At 38.4% G+C, this 15,869-nt stretch overlaps 1 protein-coding gene across 3 annotated transcripts in view; it reads right to left on the bottom strand.

Moving 5' to 3' along the window:
• The window catches only part of TRPC6 (transient receptor potential cation channel subfamily C member 6), a 119,902-nt gene that overhangs the window by 47,059 nt on the left and 56,974 nt on the right, over positions 1-15,869 (bottom strand). For all 3 annotated transcript variants that reach the window (XM_004283348.4, XM_033412089.2, XM_033412090.2), the window contains exon 2: positions 6,081-6,855. In XM_004283348.4, coding sequence (XP_004283396.1) covers positions 6,081-6,855 — 775 coding nt within the window. The remainder of the gene's footprint in view (positions 1-6,080; positions 6,856-15,869) is intronic.

Here is a 15,869-nt window from a genome sequence, read left to right on the forward strand (position 1 = left end):
GTGGACCTGCCCACCAGAAAGACAAGATCCAGCCTCATCCACCAGAACACAGGCACTAGTACCCTCCACCAGGAAGCCTACACAACCCACTGAACCAACCTTAGCCACTGGGGACAGACACAAAAAACAACAGGAACTACGAACCTTCAGCCTGCAAAAAAGGAGACCCCAAACACAGTAAGATAAGCAAAATGAAAAGACAGAAAAACACACAGCAGATGAAGGAGCAAGATAAAAACCTACCAGACCTAACAAATGAAGAGGAAATAGGCAGTCTACCTGAAAAAGAATTCAGAATAATGATAGTAAGGTTGATCCGAAATCTTGGAGATAGAATGGACAATAGAATGGACAAAATGCAAGAATCAGTTAACAAGGACCTAGAAGAACTAAAGATGAAACAAGCAATGATGAACAACACAATAAATGAAATTAAAAGTACTCTAGATGGGATCAATAGCAGAATAACTGAGGCAGAAGAACGGATAAGTGACCTGGAAGATAAAATAGTGGAAATAACTACTGCAGAGCAAAATAAAGAAAAAAGAATGAAAAGAATTGAGGACAGTCTCAGAGACCTCTGGGACAACATTAAACGCACCAACATTCGAATTATAGGGGTTCCAGAAGAAGAAGAGAAAAAGAAAGGGACTGAGAAAATATTTGAAGAGATTATAGTTGAAAACTTCCCTAATATGGGAAAGGAAATAGTTAATCAAGTCCAGGAAGCACAGAGAGTCCCATACAGGATAAATCCAAGGAGAAATATGCCAAGACACATATTAATCAAACTGTCAAAAATTAAATACAAAGAAAACATATTAAAAGCAGCAAGGGAAAAACAACAAATAACACACAAGGGAATCCCCATAAGGTTAACAGCTGATCTTTCAGCAGAAACTCTGCAAGCCAGAAGGGAGTGGCAGGACATATTGAAAGTGTTGAAGGAGAAAAACCTGCAACCAAGATTACTCTACCCAGCAAGGATCTCATTCAGATTTGATGGAGAAATTAAAACCTTTATAGACAAGCAAAAGCTGAGAGAGTTCAGCACCACCAAACCAGCTCTACAACAACTGCTAAAGGAACTTCTCTAGGCAAGAAACACAAAAGAAGGAAAAGACCTACAATAACGAACCCAAAACAATTAAGAAAATGGGAATAGGAACAGACATATCGATAATTACCTTAAATGTAAATGGACTAAATGCTCCCACCAAAAGACACAGATTGGCTGAATGGATACAAAAACAAGACCCATATATTTGCTGTCTACAAGAGACCCATTTCAGACCTAGAGACACATACAGACTGAAAGTAAGGGGATGGAAAAAGGTATTTCATGCAAATGGAAACCAAAAGAAAGCTGGAGTAGCAATTCTCATATCAGACAAAATAGACTTTAAAATAAAGACTATTAGAAGAGACAAAGAAGGACACTACATAATGATCAAGGGATCGATCCAAGAGGAAGATATAACAATTGTAAATATTTATGCACCCAACATAGGTGCACCTCAATACATAAGGCAAATACTGACAACCATAAAAGGGGAAATCGACAGTAACACATTCATAGTAGGGGACTTTAACACCCCACTTTCACCAATGGACAGATCATCCAAAATGAAAATAAATAATGAAACACAAGCTTTAAATGATACATTAAACGAGATGGAGTTAATTGATATTTATAGGACATTCCATCCAAAAACAACAGAATACACATTTTTCTCAAGTGCTCATGGAACATTCTCCAGGATAGATCATATCTTGGGTCACAAATCAAGCCTTGGTAAATTTAAGAAAATTGAAATCATATCAAATATCTTTTCCGACCACAACGCTATGAGACTCGATATCAATTACAGGAGAAGATCTGTAAAAAATACAAACACATGGAGGCTAAACAATACACTACTTAATAACGAAGTGATCACTGAAGAAATCAAAGAGGAAATCAAAAAATACCTAGAAACAAATGACAATGGAGACATGACGACTCAAAATCTATGGGATGCAGCAAAAGCAGTTCTAAGAGGGAAGTTTATAGCAATACAATCTTACCTTAAGAAACAGGAAACATCTCGAATAAACAACCTAACCTTGCACCTAAAGCAATTAGAGAAAGAAGAACAAAAAACCCCCAAAGTTAGCAGGAGGAAAGAAATCATAAAAATCAGATCAGAAATAAATGAAAAAGAAATGAAGGAAACGATAGCAAAGATCAATAAAACTAAAAGCTGGTTCTTTGAAAGGATAAACAAAATTGATAAACCATTAGCCAGACTCATCAAGAAAAAAAGGGAGAAGACTCAAATCAATAGAATTAGAAATGAAAAAGGAGAAGTAACAACTGACACTGCAGAAATACAAAAGATCATGAGAGATTACTACAAGCAACTCTATGCCAATAAAATGGACAACCTGGAAGAAATGGACAAATTCTTAGAAAGGCACAACCTGCCAAGACTGACTCAGGAAGAAATAGAAAATATGAACAGACCAATTACAAGCTATAACAACCCTCAAGGAAGACTCCACAGCCTGGCTCTGAATTAACAGTTACTCTGGGGGAGGGAGACGCAAGAGGGAGAGGATATATGGGGATGTATGTATACATATAGCTGATTCACTTTGTTATACAGCAGAAACTAACACACCATTGTAAAGCAGTTATACTCCAATAAAGATGTTTAAAAAAAAAAAAAAGGAGGTTGTTTACTTATTTTTAAAATAGGTGATGTTATACATAAAATCACAGCACTTAAAGGCCCCTAGATACATCTGAAGGAGCACTAAGAGTTCTATTTTTAAATGTCAATATTTACACTATGCAGAAATTATATCTTTTAAAAATATTTAAACTTAAAAATAAAAATATTTAGATGCCAATTTTAAAACGTGCACATGAGCACAGAATTTTTCAAATGTCTTTCAGGTGAAAAAGAAGCAAAAGAATTTGAAGACCATGAGCAGAAAGGATTGCCTGTGGCCAGTACAATCTCTCAGGTCCCTGTGAGGCATCCCAGGCCTCAGGTGGTCCAGACTCTGCAATCTTTGTTCCCTGAGACTCTAAGGGACTTGACTACTAAAAATACAAATAGAAGGATATGTGCTGGCGTGTTTGCAGTATCAGTGTTTATTTCTTGGTGGCAAAATAGAAATGATTTTTAAACTTTTCTTCATTTTTATATTATTATTTTCTAACATGACCATATACTCTGAACAAAGCAGAGGTTAGGAGCACCCAACCTCTGCGCAGTTGAAAACCTGCATGTAACTCTCCAGTGGACCCTCGGTATCCACAGTTCCACATTCATGGATTCAACCAACCTGGGATTGTGTAGTACTGTAGTCTATATTTAGTGAAAATAATCCACATATAAGTGAACCCGCACTCTTCAAACCCATTTTGTTCAAGGATCAACTGTATCCTTTTAAAGTAAGAAAAGAGAAGTTACTTTTGAAGAGTAGAGCAGCAGACTTAGCAAGAAATCTCACCAGAGACACCAATCTCTTTAGCCCTGTCAGGTCCCATCCTGTTGTAAACTGAGGCTGGGCTGCTGGGAACAGGTTTAGCATCACAACACCATGGATGGTGGTGGATGGAGGATGTGTTTTCCCTGAGTTTACACACAAAGGCAATGGCAGCTCATCCTCATATGAGGCTGTTCTTGCCTCTGTGGACCCAACTAGGCTGGAGAATGAAATATTTGTTTTAGAGTGTTCTGTCTGGTGAGAAAGAAAACCTTGTGCTTTTTTATTTTGTATTTGCCAAAGACTTTTTTAAAAAAGTCAAGAACTGGCCTTTCTCCTTGTGTAATACAAGAACTTTTGGAGTCAAATTTCTAATTAGAAAAACTGCTGATTGTCGAGCTCTAGGATATACTTTTAAAAACATTTTTCTGAACTGCTATCCTCTTTTAACAGTAAACTAATGTAATATTTGCAAAGAATTTTTAAAAGATATTAGGGATAAAATACTATTAAAGAGATATGTGTTTTCAGAGAGATTTGTTTTTTCTTTGCCTTCAAACCTTCACAGAGGCAGGGCATTAAGCAGACAGTAAGCCTGAGTAGAGGCTCTAGGTAGCTGCTAAAGAGAGTGGAACTACACAGAGAAAGTATGAATGGAGGGAAAGTGCCTGATCCATGTACCTTGCACCACCTGAGCAGAAACAATGTGTGGTGAACAAATAAAGGAACGTCCAGATCCTTAAATCCTCTTAATCCTAAAGGGGCTCTTACATTATGCAATGCATTTAGGGACAGTGAAAAATTCACATTCTGGTTAGATGTGATTCTTCTCACCTTTGGCCCACCTGCCCGCCCCCTCACTCTACAAGGTCATGCCTTATATTATAGTTCCTACACACAGGTCTTTCCTCTCCTATTAGATTACAAACTAATTGAGGGCAGGATTACTGACTGAATTGTCTTTGTGTTCGTGCTACATCTCCATCCTCCCTTCTCAACTCTCCCCAGTACAATATTTGGTACAAACATGGGCTCAAAAGATGTAAGCAAGTGAACGAATGAATTAAGAATGTAATATTCTTCTGTGGTCTAGAGAAGTGTGTAAACAAAGATACAATTGCAGAAACAGAGATGTTGAAACCTAAGCAGTGAAATTTCAAAAAAATTAAATACAAATTTTAAAATAATATTAATCAGATTTTGAAGAAACTTCTCTAATTGAAGATTGCATAGCTCTCTGACTCACTGAGCCATGGGAGTAAAGTGAGAAGTAGGAAAGACTGAGACAGGATTGTAAGCGATCATTTGCTTGTCCTGTACCCTCAGCTGCCAGGTAGCTAAAGGAAAAGCAGCATCCTCCACCCTGGGGGCCATTGAAAGGTTCCAGTCACCATTTACCTCCCCCTCCCTGCCTGGATGGATAGGACCCAAGGATAGATGGACACATGACATACCATGCTGGGTTTAACAGTGTTCCTTCAATGACAGAGGCACCAAGAAACTGCACAGGAGAGACCCCCAAAGTGTGGAATGTAGAGACATGCTTTCTCATAGCATAGAGAACAGAGAAAATAAAACCAATATTTATCTTTGTGTAATACTGTATTTGATGAATCAGGCCTGATTCCAAGCAGTGTATAGCTGAGTAATGAGAAAACCTCACCCTAAATAACAGTAATGTACAGCAGAACGTGATGAACACTGTAAGACAGGTCAGATAACCTGTGGAGGGAATTTAAAGGTGTATGTGTGTAGGTGTTGACCTTAGACTAGGAATCTGAACTTTCACCCTTTCCAGATGTAGCACAAACCATGGGGAAAATGGCAGCATCTGATACGGTATCTCTCCACTTACCTTTTATTCAGAGACTGCTCAAACTTCCCTCGAAGCGACTACTTCTTCCATATCTACAAGCTTTTGTTTTGGATGTTACCTTGGCCTAAAATATCTTCTCCCTCATTCTCTGCCTTCCAAAATGCTACTCATTCTGCCATATACAGCTGAAACACCATTTTACATGTAACTTCCCCGACACCTAATGTGAATTAAATACTGCTTTCTCTGAACTGCTACAGCACACAGCTTATAGCCCTACCTAGTAGTTTCATTTCTCTTTATACCATATTTATGCATGCATGCATCTGTCTCTCAAGTCAAACTACGACTTCCTTTATCATATTCATCTTTCTGACCTCAACAGCAGCTATCACCATGCTCTGAATATAGAAACAGTGTTTTACAGGAGACAGAATCTGGGTTTTAGAGATCAGCATCCATGGATTCTGATCCCACCTCTGTCATTTTACCAGTTGTGGATCTTGGGCCTTACTTAACCTTTCTATGCCTCCATTTCTGCATCTGAAAAGGAACTAAGATCTTCTCAAGGTTGTGATAAGAATTAGACATAATAAATGCAAAATGTCTAGTGTATAGTAGATCATCTCCAAATGGCAGTGATCACAACTTTTACTCTATATAATAATGATCTTGTTGGCAAAAAAAACATGTAAAATTGCCTACTGTCTACGATACCTAACAGGGTGTGAGTACCTAGTGGAAGCTTGTAAATATACCTTGACTTCGACTCTTAAAGACCTACCTTGAACTCTTTCTCAATGTTGGCCAGCACTGCCAGCTCATTGCTAAGCTCTAAAGCTGTCATGACTGGATCTTCACTAGACAATGACAGGTAAGCTGGGCTTGCCAGGCCTTTGTAGGCATTAATTCTAGATCTGGAATGGCTGAAGGAGTCATGCTTCTGTTTCTGGTTGCATTCGCTGCACTTGCAGAAATAGTCATGAGGCCGTTCAATCCGAGCACCCTTCCGCAAGAGGGTGTGCACAATTTCATATTCCTGGCAGTGGGCGGCCAGAACGATTGGAGTCACATCATGGGAGAACCGTGTTCCGTCTTCATCATAGGCATAAAAATCATCTTGCTGGAGTTCAGACTGACTGGGGCTGGTTGCTAACCGCTTGCCTTCAGCAAAAGCTGGATGACTGAGAATGGCTTCCACAATCCGAACATAACCTTTACTAATAGCTAAAAGTAAGGCATCCCCAACACGAGACAGATTTTCTTTCTTGAGAAGAAGTTCTGTAATTTCCAGATGTTCATTGGCCACCGCCAGCTGCAGGGCATTCTGGCCCATGTAATCCACACAGTTAACATTGAGTGAGAGGCATTCTTCTAACATCTTCCTTACCACTGGGATGTTGCCATATTCAGCTGCATCTAAAAAGCGTTCCTCCTCGATAGACAGGTTTGTTGAGTGATCATTAAACATGTATGCTGGTCCTCGGTTAGCTAACCTTCTCCCCTTCTCACGGAGAACTGTCTGCCGCCGGTGGGTCAGTCTATTGTCGGTGCCCCGGCTGTAATAAAATAGAAAGATTGTGAACAAATCATATTAAGAGCATCTTAGTGTGTAAAATGACCTACCATTCATCTAATGCAATCCTCAAGTATATTAGATGTTGTCTCATCATCTCTAGACCAGCTATAATACAAATGAAGATGCATTTATTTGTTAATGGATTCCAAGAAGTCCTCTTTTTAGAAAGCCAAGCACTTTGCAGATTTTGACATTTTAATTTGGGGTGGAGATTCTGGCAATTCCCATAGTCTCTCTGTGCCATGCACACAGAGATTAATGTGTGTTTTTCAATCGCAGATATTATAGATATAAGAAAGACCCAAAATGTCACCGTTATGACATAGAGTGTAAAAATATAAAAAATAAGTAGGAAAATAGCAAATCCATTCAAGTCAACATATATTTATTGAGTCCCTCCTATGCCAGGGCCAGGCATTATATAAGGTCTGGAAAAAAGCAATGGTAAAAAAAAAAAAAAGAAAGAAACCTTTCTGTCCTTAAAAATCTTGTAGTTCAAAGGGAGAAATGGGCAATTAGCACATTACCTGGTTATCAGCTGTTTAATTGTCATGATAAACTTATAGCAGGGGCATCTAACCTACCTTCTGGGAGAAAGTGACATGCTGAAAATGGAAGGATAGCAGGAGTCAGGTGACAGTGTGTTTGGGGAGAGTGTGATGAGGTCAGGTATAGGTAGAGAGCTTTCTCCAGCAGAGGGATCAACTGCCACAGCGTAGGTTTCATTAACAAGGACAATTAATGTATTGGACTCTGGTAGGCATTGTTCTAAAAATCACTGGTAACTTGAGAAAGTTGTGATCCAGGTGGTAAGTGGGAAGGAATGAGTCTGTGATGGAGACCGTGGTCAAAAAGGAGGCCAGCCTTCAATGTCAGCTTTCGTTCTGTGATAAGAAACAGTGATTCCTCCTCTGATCGAAATGCTACAATGAGGATTTTTTTCCCTAGTGATTCATAACTTTATGTCTTAAGGTGTTTTTGAGTTTGAAGGGCTGAAGCTTTGTCACTATCACTAACTGGAAACCCAAAAAGGACAAGTTCCTGCAGAATACAGAAGAGCCAGGTTAAAGGGGAGCCTGAAAAGAAGAAAGGTGTGATTGATGATTAACGTCATAGATGCTTCTTCTCTTTATAAATGTTCTAAAAGCCATCCCTCTTCAAAGACTGTCACAAACTTCCCCATATAAAGAGAATTTAAATAGATCCAAAGACCCCATAAGCCATCTTCCCCTCCGATGTGGCCAGGCTAAGAGAAACTAATTTTCTTTCCATACTAACCCTTATCCATCTTTATACCAAAGCTCCAGGCAATGTTGACAATGGCAGTGTGATGCCCAAAGAAGTTAGCAAAATGTCAGCAACTCAGAAATAGATTGTGGCTCTCCAAGGAGCTTCAAGAGTCTGCTGCCATATTCACAAAACTTTTTCATAGACTTTCGTTCAGCAGTGAACCCTTTAGCCAGCCATGGCCTCTTCAAAACTAATCAGGCTAATGTTTTACTGACAACTACGTAAATTTTTAAAAAATGACATTAAGGGCCATAGCCAAACATATGCTATAATACTAGTAATTTTTAAGATAGATCTTTAGATAATGTGTCCATAGCTTTTATTAAGTAATAAGAGAATGATTTATATATCTATTTTGCTTTCTATAGCTATTGTTTTGTTTCCAATTCCATTTTAAATTGTACCCAAGTTATGCATGTGCGTGTTTACAGACTCTAAAAGCTTGTTACAAAAAACAGCAGTCCCTTATTCTTCACCTTCTCCATATCCTGATCCCCAGAGGAAATACATTTCAACTATTTTAGCTGGTTATTTTATAATTTAAATCCTTACATCCATATAACTTCATAACATTGCTATTTCTTGCTTTTTCAGATTTGGTATTATCTACAGACTTCCCATTATGAAAGTTGAGTATTTAGCTCACTTTCACAATCTCCCACCTTACCTTCACATCCTTCTCTCTCTCTCTCTCATACACACACACACACACACACACACACACACACACACATGCTTCATGGTCCCTTATCATTCCAGTATAGTTATATCATAACTTTTGTTAGGTAGCTATTTACATTATGACAATGCAGGTGCTAGCTATAGCTATGACAAGTAGTATATACTATACTGTGGTGTCTTTTCTGGTACAGCTTCCCTGTGTCCTGCAACCCAGTCTTTAAAAATCATCTTTCTGTATTCATATGCTTAATGTTCTACGTATTTATGAAATTCAACAAAATTAATCTCCTTCAGTATAAATCTTCTTTTAATACATTCAACATACTATGTGTTTTTTTTCAATTTTAGCTTCTTGAAGAATCTCCCTTTCACCTTCTGATCTGCTCATCTGGACCAGTTGCTATCACCAGTTGGTGAATATTTGTTGTCTTTGAATCTTCCTTTTAGCATCATTCCAAGGATTCTGTTTGCTTTGCTGTTGTGTTGGGTTCCTTACTGTCTGTATCCCAGATCTTCCTCTTTTTTAGTTTACTCCCTGGAGGATGGAGTACATCCTCCAGGAGCTGACTGAGAAAGCAGGCATAGGAAATAAATTTCTTGAAATGTTGCATGTCTAAAAATGACTTTGTCTTACCTGCAAACTTAATTGGTAGCTTGGCTGGGTAGAGAATTCTAGGATGACAATAATTTTGAAAGTCTGGTTCTGTTAGATTCTAGTTTTTGTTAGTTGTTATCAAGGAGTATGATTCTAGAAATTCTCTTTCTCTCTGGTGCCCTACAGTTACATGATCTTTGTTATTGAAGGGAATCTCTTTTCCTCTATAGTTCTAGGCACTCAGTAAAACTTTTAATGTGGAAAAACATGTCCTTCTTTTCTGAAGAATATTTTTGATTTATTTCTCCGATAGTTTTGATTCTTGCTTACAGTGTTCCTTGTTTCTGGAACTCCTTTGTTTTGGATGTTGGACATTCTGGAATATCCTTTTACTTTTTTATCTTTTCTCTTCAATTTTCCAATGGTTTATCTTTTTGCATTGTACTCTGAAATATTTCTTCAACTTTATCCTCTAATATCTTTTGAAAATTTTTTTCTGCTATTACATTTTTAATTTTTAAGAACATCTTTTATTCTTCAAATGTTTCTGTTTATAAGATCTTTTCTGCTTTCAAAGACACAGTATCTTATCTAATTCTGGGGACATCAGTGATAAAAACTCTAACACAGATCAGAACACTTCAGAGAATTTATTCCTAAGTCACTTTTCTTATGTTTGTTTTTATATTTTATATTTTTATGTTTGTTTAATACTTTATATTAAAGTTATTCCTCAGGGCTTCCCTGGTGGCGCAGTGGTTGAGAGTCCGCCTGCCGATGCAGGGGACACGGGTTCGTGCCCCAGTCTGGGAAGATCCCACCTGCCGTGGAGCGGCTGAGCCCGTGAGCCATGGCCTCTGAGCCTGCGCGTCCGGAGCCTGTGATCTGCAACGGGAGAGGCCACAACAGTGAGAGGCCCGTGTATTGCAAAAAAAAAAAAAAAAAAAAAAAAGTTTTTCCTCAAATAACTAGTGATCCTTAGGAGATATTCTTTTCCATTTAAAAAAATAAATATTATTTCTAATGTCTTTACAAAGAGAATGTAATTTTCTCCTACAAGAATCAGCCAGCGTCTAATGTTGATTTTGGCAAAAGGTGACTCTTGACATAGAAGCGAGTTTCTAGAAGAGCAGCATTATTTCTGAGTTAACAGGATGGATGAAGTGAAAGAGATAAGAAGTCACCAAGATTTGTTGCATGAGCAACCATCCATCATTTCCTTCTGAAATTCTGAACCTTCTTCCCTTTTTCAGTCACTTTTCTGACTTCTAATAACCTCGTTAGCCTTTCACTTCCTCTCTTGTCTTCTGTATAAATTACTTTCCATAGTTTCTGTTGTAGACAAGAGGAAGTTCAAAGATTAGAGGGAGGGGACGTATCTGTTGAACATGGTTAATGCTTTGAAAATGAAAACCTGTAAAATTAAAGGAGAAAAGAGCTAGGATCAGGGGATTTATAAAAGTGAGATGAAAGTACTGGTAGCACAAGAAAGGTTTTTGTGTAACTAAAAAAAGAGGACACAAAATAATGCCAAGTACCAAAAGACGAAGGATCAAGCCTCTTTTTTGTTCTTTTTTCCCCCATAAGTTTGAGAGAAATAATTATACCAGCCTAATTTACAGGATTACTTCTAGGGTCAATTGAAATTATGAATGTGGAAAGCACTTAAATTTGGATTTCATCATTTTTACAGCCATAGGAATATGCGTTTATATGAAGAAGAAGGACACTGACTTTATAATTTTTCAGCTGTCATTCAATTAGAAAACACGAAAAGCCAAGGACTGTGATGGTAATTGATATAAGTGGTTTTTGTCTTTTTATAGAAAGAAAAATTATGATTAGCAACTTTACTCATATTTCAATTTTTTGTTGTTTTTTTTTTTTTTTTTTTTTGGTACACGGGCCTCTCACTGTTGTGGCCTCTCCAGTTGTGGAGCACAGGTTCCGGACGCGCAGGTTCAGTGGCCATGGCTCATGGGCCCAGCCGCTCCGCGGCATGAGGGATCCTCCCGGACTGGGGCACGAACCCGTGTCCCCTGCATCAGCAGGCGGACTCTCAACCACTGCGCCACCAAGGAAGCCCCTCATATCTCAATTTTTAACCTAGTTTCCAAAGTTTTATTTGTTCATATAACACCTCTAAATTTACATTGAGGTAGAATAAGACTGAGTTGTGACATTTTTTAATTCTAAACTTTTAAAATAATGATTTATGATTTTAATGTTATTAATTTGAATAATGGCAAGTTCTATACTGGCAAGGCACTAATCCTAAGGATATATCCTATTTCCAGATAGTGAGAGGTGGAATAATCCATCTCTACTGAAAGTGCCAGCAATGTGAATTACCTTTTGAGTCAAATGGACTGTGTGCTTGAGGCCAGAGCATGTGCAGTAATTTCCTCTACATCCTGTTCAAATATGATGCACTTTTATCAAATAGAACTGCTCCTATACAAACTAAGCTCTATATTAGTATCTAGCTTCACTTTTATTTTTTGCTTCAAAAATCCTTGAAATATTTAAATAAAGCACAATTCTACTAAAGCAGAAGTGTTGAAACATAAATGGCATGTAACTATTCCAGGCAGCATGGAAGAGCCACAGGAGTAGACTTTTAGATGTATCCTAGGAAGGTGAAAATTAAGAAAATTCTAGAATGTATATTTTATTACATGCACAATTATCCATGGGAAAAATTACATGCACAATTATCCATGGGAAAAATTAGACGTAGATATTTAGAGATTAACAACAAACACAACTAGCAATTTTGCATACTACTTTAGGAGGATAAATGATAAAAGTAATTTTATTCTAATTTTATAACAATGAGATTGTTTTTACTCTACTTAATCTCTAGCCACACATTCCTGGTCCTTCCTCTGGGGTTGAGGGAGCAATACACAATCAGAGTGGTTTTCCTTTTTCCCACGAGAGCAAGGACTACTTTGTCTTATTCACCACTGGATTCCCAGCACTTAGTAGAAAGGCACACTGCAAGTGCTCTGTACATAACTTCAAATGCATGAGTCCCTCTTGTCAAAGGAATAAAAATCAAAGACTGGGCTTCCCTGGTGGCACAGTGGTTGAGAGTCCGCCTGCCAATGCAAGGGACACGGGTTCATGACCCGGTCCGGGAAAATCCCACATGCCACGGAGCGGCTGGGCCCGTGAGCCATGGCCTCTGAGCCTGCGCGTCCGGAGCCTGTGCTCTGCAACGGGAAAGGCCACAACAGTGAGAGGCCCACATACCGCAAAAAAAAAAAAAAAAAAAAAAAAATCAAAGCCTGTTTGCCCTCTATTAAGCCAAAAGCAAATCACCACGACATACAACCCTACAAAAAAAAAAAAAAAGGAACACAACATGAAGGTTTAACCACAATGTGTCCTGGAGTACATATAATAGTTTGCATTCATTTCAAATAAGCATCAAGGTCAATAGCGAATGAAGAAAATTGAAAGGCATATTTTTTAAATGGCATCCTTGTGACTTGTCTTTGATCCAGAAGTGATTTTCTTGTCCTTAAAGGTAAAACTAATATTCTCTCACCTCTATTGCTCTGTCTATCCTTGACACTGCGCATAGAGCATAACCACCCACCTTCACACCCATCTTCACAATGCATTACCAAATCCCTTTAACCTCCAGATATTTTTCAAAGTAACAGTTCTTTATTTCGATTCAGTTAGCTTCGATTTTCCCCATGGACTCCCCTCATTTCATCAAATACTAACGTTCTATTTGATCAGTCACACTACATCACAACACTGCCTTATTACTTTGAGAAGCAAAATGATAGAAACCTGAACTGTCTGTCGCTTTCAGTTGGGAACCAGCAAAAGTGTGACTGAAAAATGTCTTGTGCATGTTATATATTTTTGTTTGTTTATTTTTATCACCAGTTGGCATCTCACTTGTACAAAGTAGAAACCAAACTATATGAGAAAATGAAAACATGAGTAAATAATGGAACAGTTATAGAAACTTTACTTTTTGTAAAACAACTAAGTCTGAAATGTCATTGTTTCTTTTCAGCCTTCAGCTTGTGGTTTATTTCATGTGTCATGTCATCCTTCTTTGAAATGCTCTTTTGTAGATCTCTGGGCACATGCATTTATTTTGATCTATTTTGACAGAGTACTCTTGGAAATATAAAAAAGTTTATGTCTAATACAAGCAAGATATACCCCAATTATCTCATCAAAGAAACAGGTTTAAACCTTTTGCTTCTATTATCAACAGCCATCATAGTCCTGTGTATTATACAAGCATATTATCCTGTTCAACAATAACTTCTGTATAAGACAGATTCCAGGCAGAAAAAAGACAAAATACTTAAATTAGGCAATCTGACAACTTTAATGAAGAGACTCTAGGAATGTGTTGGCAGAAGTTTGTGAAATCCAACATGGTGCCCTACAGTACCCGGTCTAGGACAGTGTAGGCTTCAGCCTGAAGGGGCAAAAGGAAGAAGAAGTTACAAGCAGTTAAACAGGGTAACTGTAAGGCAAGGGCCACTTGACAGCATTTCTGACCTTTGGTTGAGGGTAACAGCCAACCCACCAGGAGAGAGCCAGTGGAATTGATACCCTGACCTCACTCTCCTGCCCTCTGATATGATGGAGGGGCTCTCCCATGGGCTGTACCCAACCCAAGGGCTGGGGACAAAGGAGCCCACTGATACCGTCTACACAGTCTGCATTGATGCCAACCTGCCAGGCAGAGGAGAGTGTGCAAAGGGTGGAGAGTGGACCATGAGAGCGAAGCCAACAACACCCAACACATACTCTCTAGGTGAATTTGACTTTGCCATGATTATATCCTTCAGAAATCACTGACGAAAACATATGCATAGAGAAAATGATGTGTTTAATCTTTTATTATGAGTCACTGATGCATCATCAGTTCTCACCTTTCTGAGCTTAATTTTCCCTCTATAATCTATCTGTCAGGAAAGATACCCACATTCAATTTCAGGCAGTCCATTATTTTAAAAAATGAGCCTTTAACTAAGAATCATCCATCCAATTTAGGCTTAGGAGGAACAACTCTGATTCTGAGGATGAGAAAGTGGGTAATTTGATATAGAAACATTCAGAATTGTTTAGATTGTGTGTTCAGCACAGGCTGAAGCTGCTGACTGCTGGAGATAACAGTGCTAGACTGCAATAATAGATCTGGAACATGCTCTCAATCTCTACCTCCAGGGCTAGATCCAACCACTCATAATGTGGGTTTAAGTCTATATGCACCTGGAATGTATAAGAGAGTACAACTATAGAGAAAGATGACTAAAGGATGCAGCACATAGTTTAATTTATTTAGAAAACAAAATTATGGAATGCCTTTCTTTGCTGCTGATTCAGCACAATTTTAGATACCACTATCGCACCTCACATCCACCATCAGGATCTTAACAGATCACTCACTCATCAGTTCAAATATTTGCACTTCCAGGCACTATGCTAGGCACATGGGGGACACAGCAAGGAAAGACACTTAAGGCATGGCAGAAAAAAGAGAAAAGTAAACAGAAGATTAGAGGGTGATGCATGTTATTAAAGAAAAGGTATGATGTGCCATATAAATGAATAACAAGGAGTTTTCAACTCAACCTGTTGGTCAGGGAAAGCCTTCTGAAGACATTTCCCTTCTTGTAAGAAAGAAGGAAAAGTTAGCAGAAGGGATGGAAGAGGAGAAAAACACTCCAGGCAAAGAGAACCATACTTGTTTGTATAAGTCAGTAGTCTAGAGAAAATGGAAAGATGTCCATTATGGTGGGAATGTACAGGAGTTCCCTCCCCCAAGGGACTTCTTATTCCCGGCTCAGGTTAACTGAAAATTGAGGGCTCGGGGTTTAGAAGCTGAGGTCTGGGTTCCATTGTTGACCTCAGTTCAACACATAGCATTTATACCTTAGGGCAGAAAGGTGAAAATTTAGGTAACTCCCAACAAGCTAAAGATTCCATTTTAGGAGATTCAAGCTTCAGAACTCAACTATTGGGTCTCCAGCTCAAGGGGTTTTGTTCTGAGGCATTTGGAGCTTACATAATTCAAGTTCACAAGTTTAGGAAAATTAAGAACAAATTTATGGTTCCTGAGAACTGAGTCTTTAGGGATCTGGACTTGAGGCAACTCTGGGGAGCTATGCCAAATACTGGGAAGAACATTGCTTTGAAGAAAGAAGAACTTTGTTGGGAATCTGGACTCTGTCATTTACTAGCTATATCATCTCTCTGAGCATCAGATTCCTTAGCTATTAAATGGGTGGATGGGGGGTGGGGAATAGTAGTTACTTTGCAGGGTTACTATGAAATTGGTGACTCATGACATTCAGCTTAAGGCAGTTCGATGCCTCATCTCTTATGGACTTCAAACCCTTCTTAACTATAATTGTTCAAAGCTTTCCAGTTTGAAGATG

This window comes from Orcinus orca, chromosome 8, assembly GCF_937001465.1.
Source record: "Orcinus orca chromosome 8, mOrcOrc1.1, whole genome shotgun sequence".
Classification (NCBI taxonomy): domain Eukaryota; kingdom Metazoa; phylum Chordata; class Mammalia; order Artiodactyla; family Delphinidae; genus Orcinus; species Orcinus orca.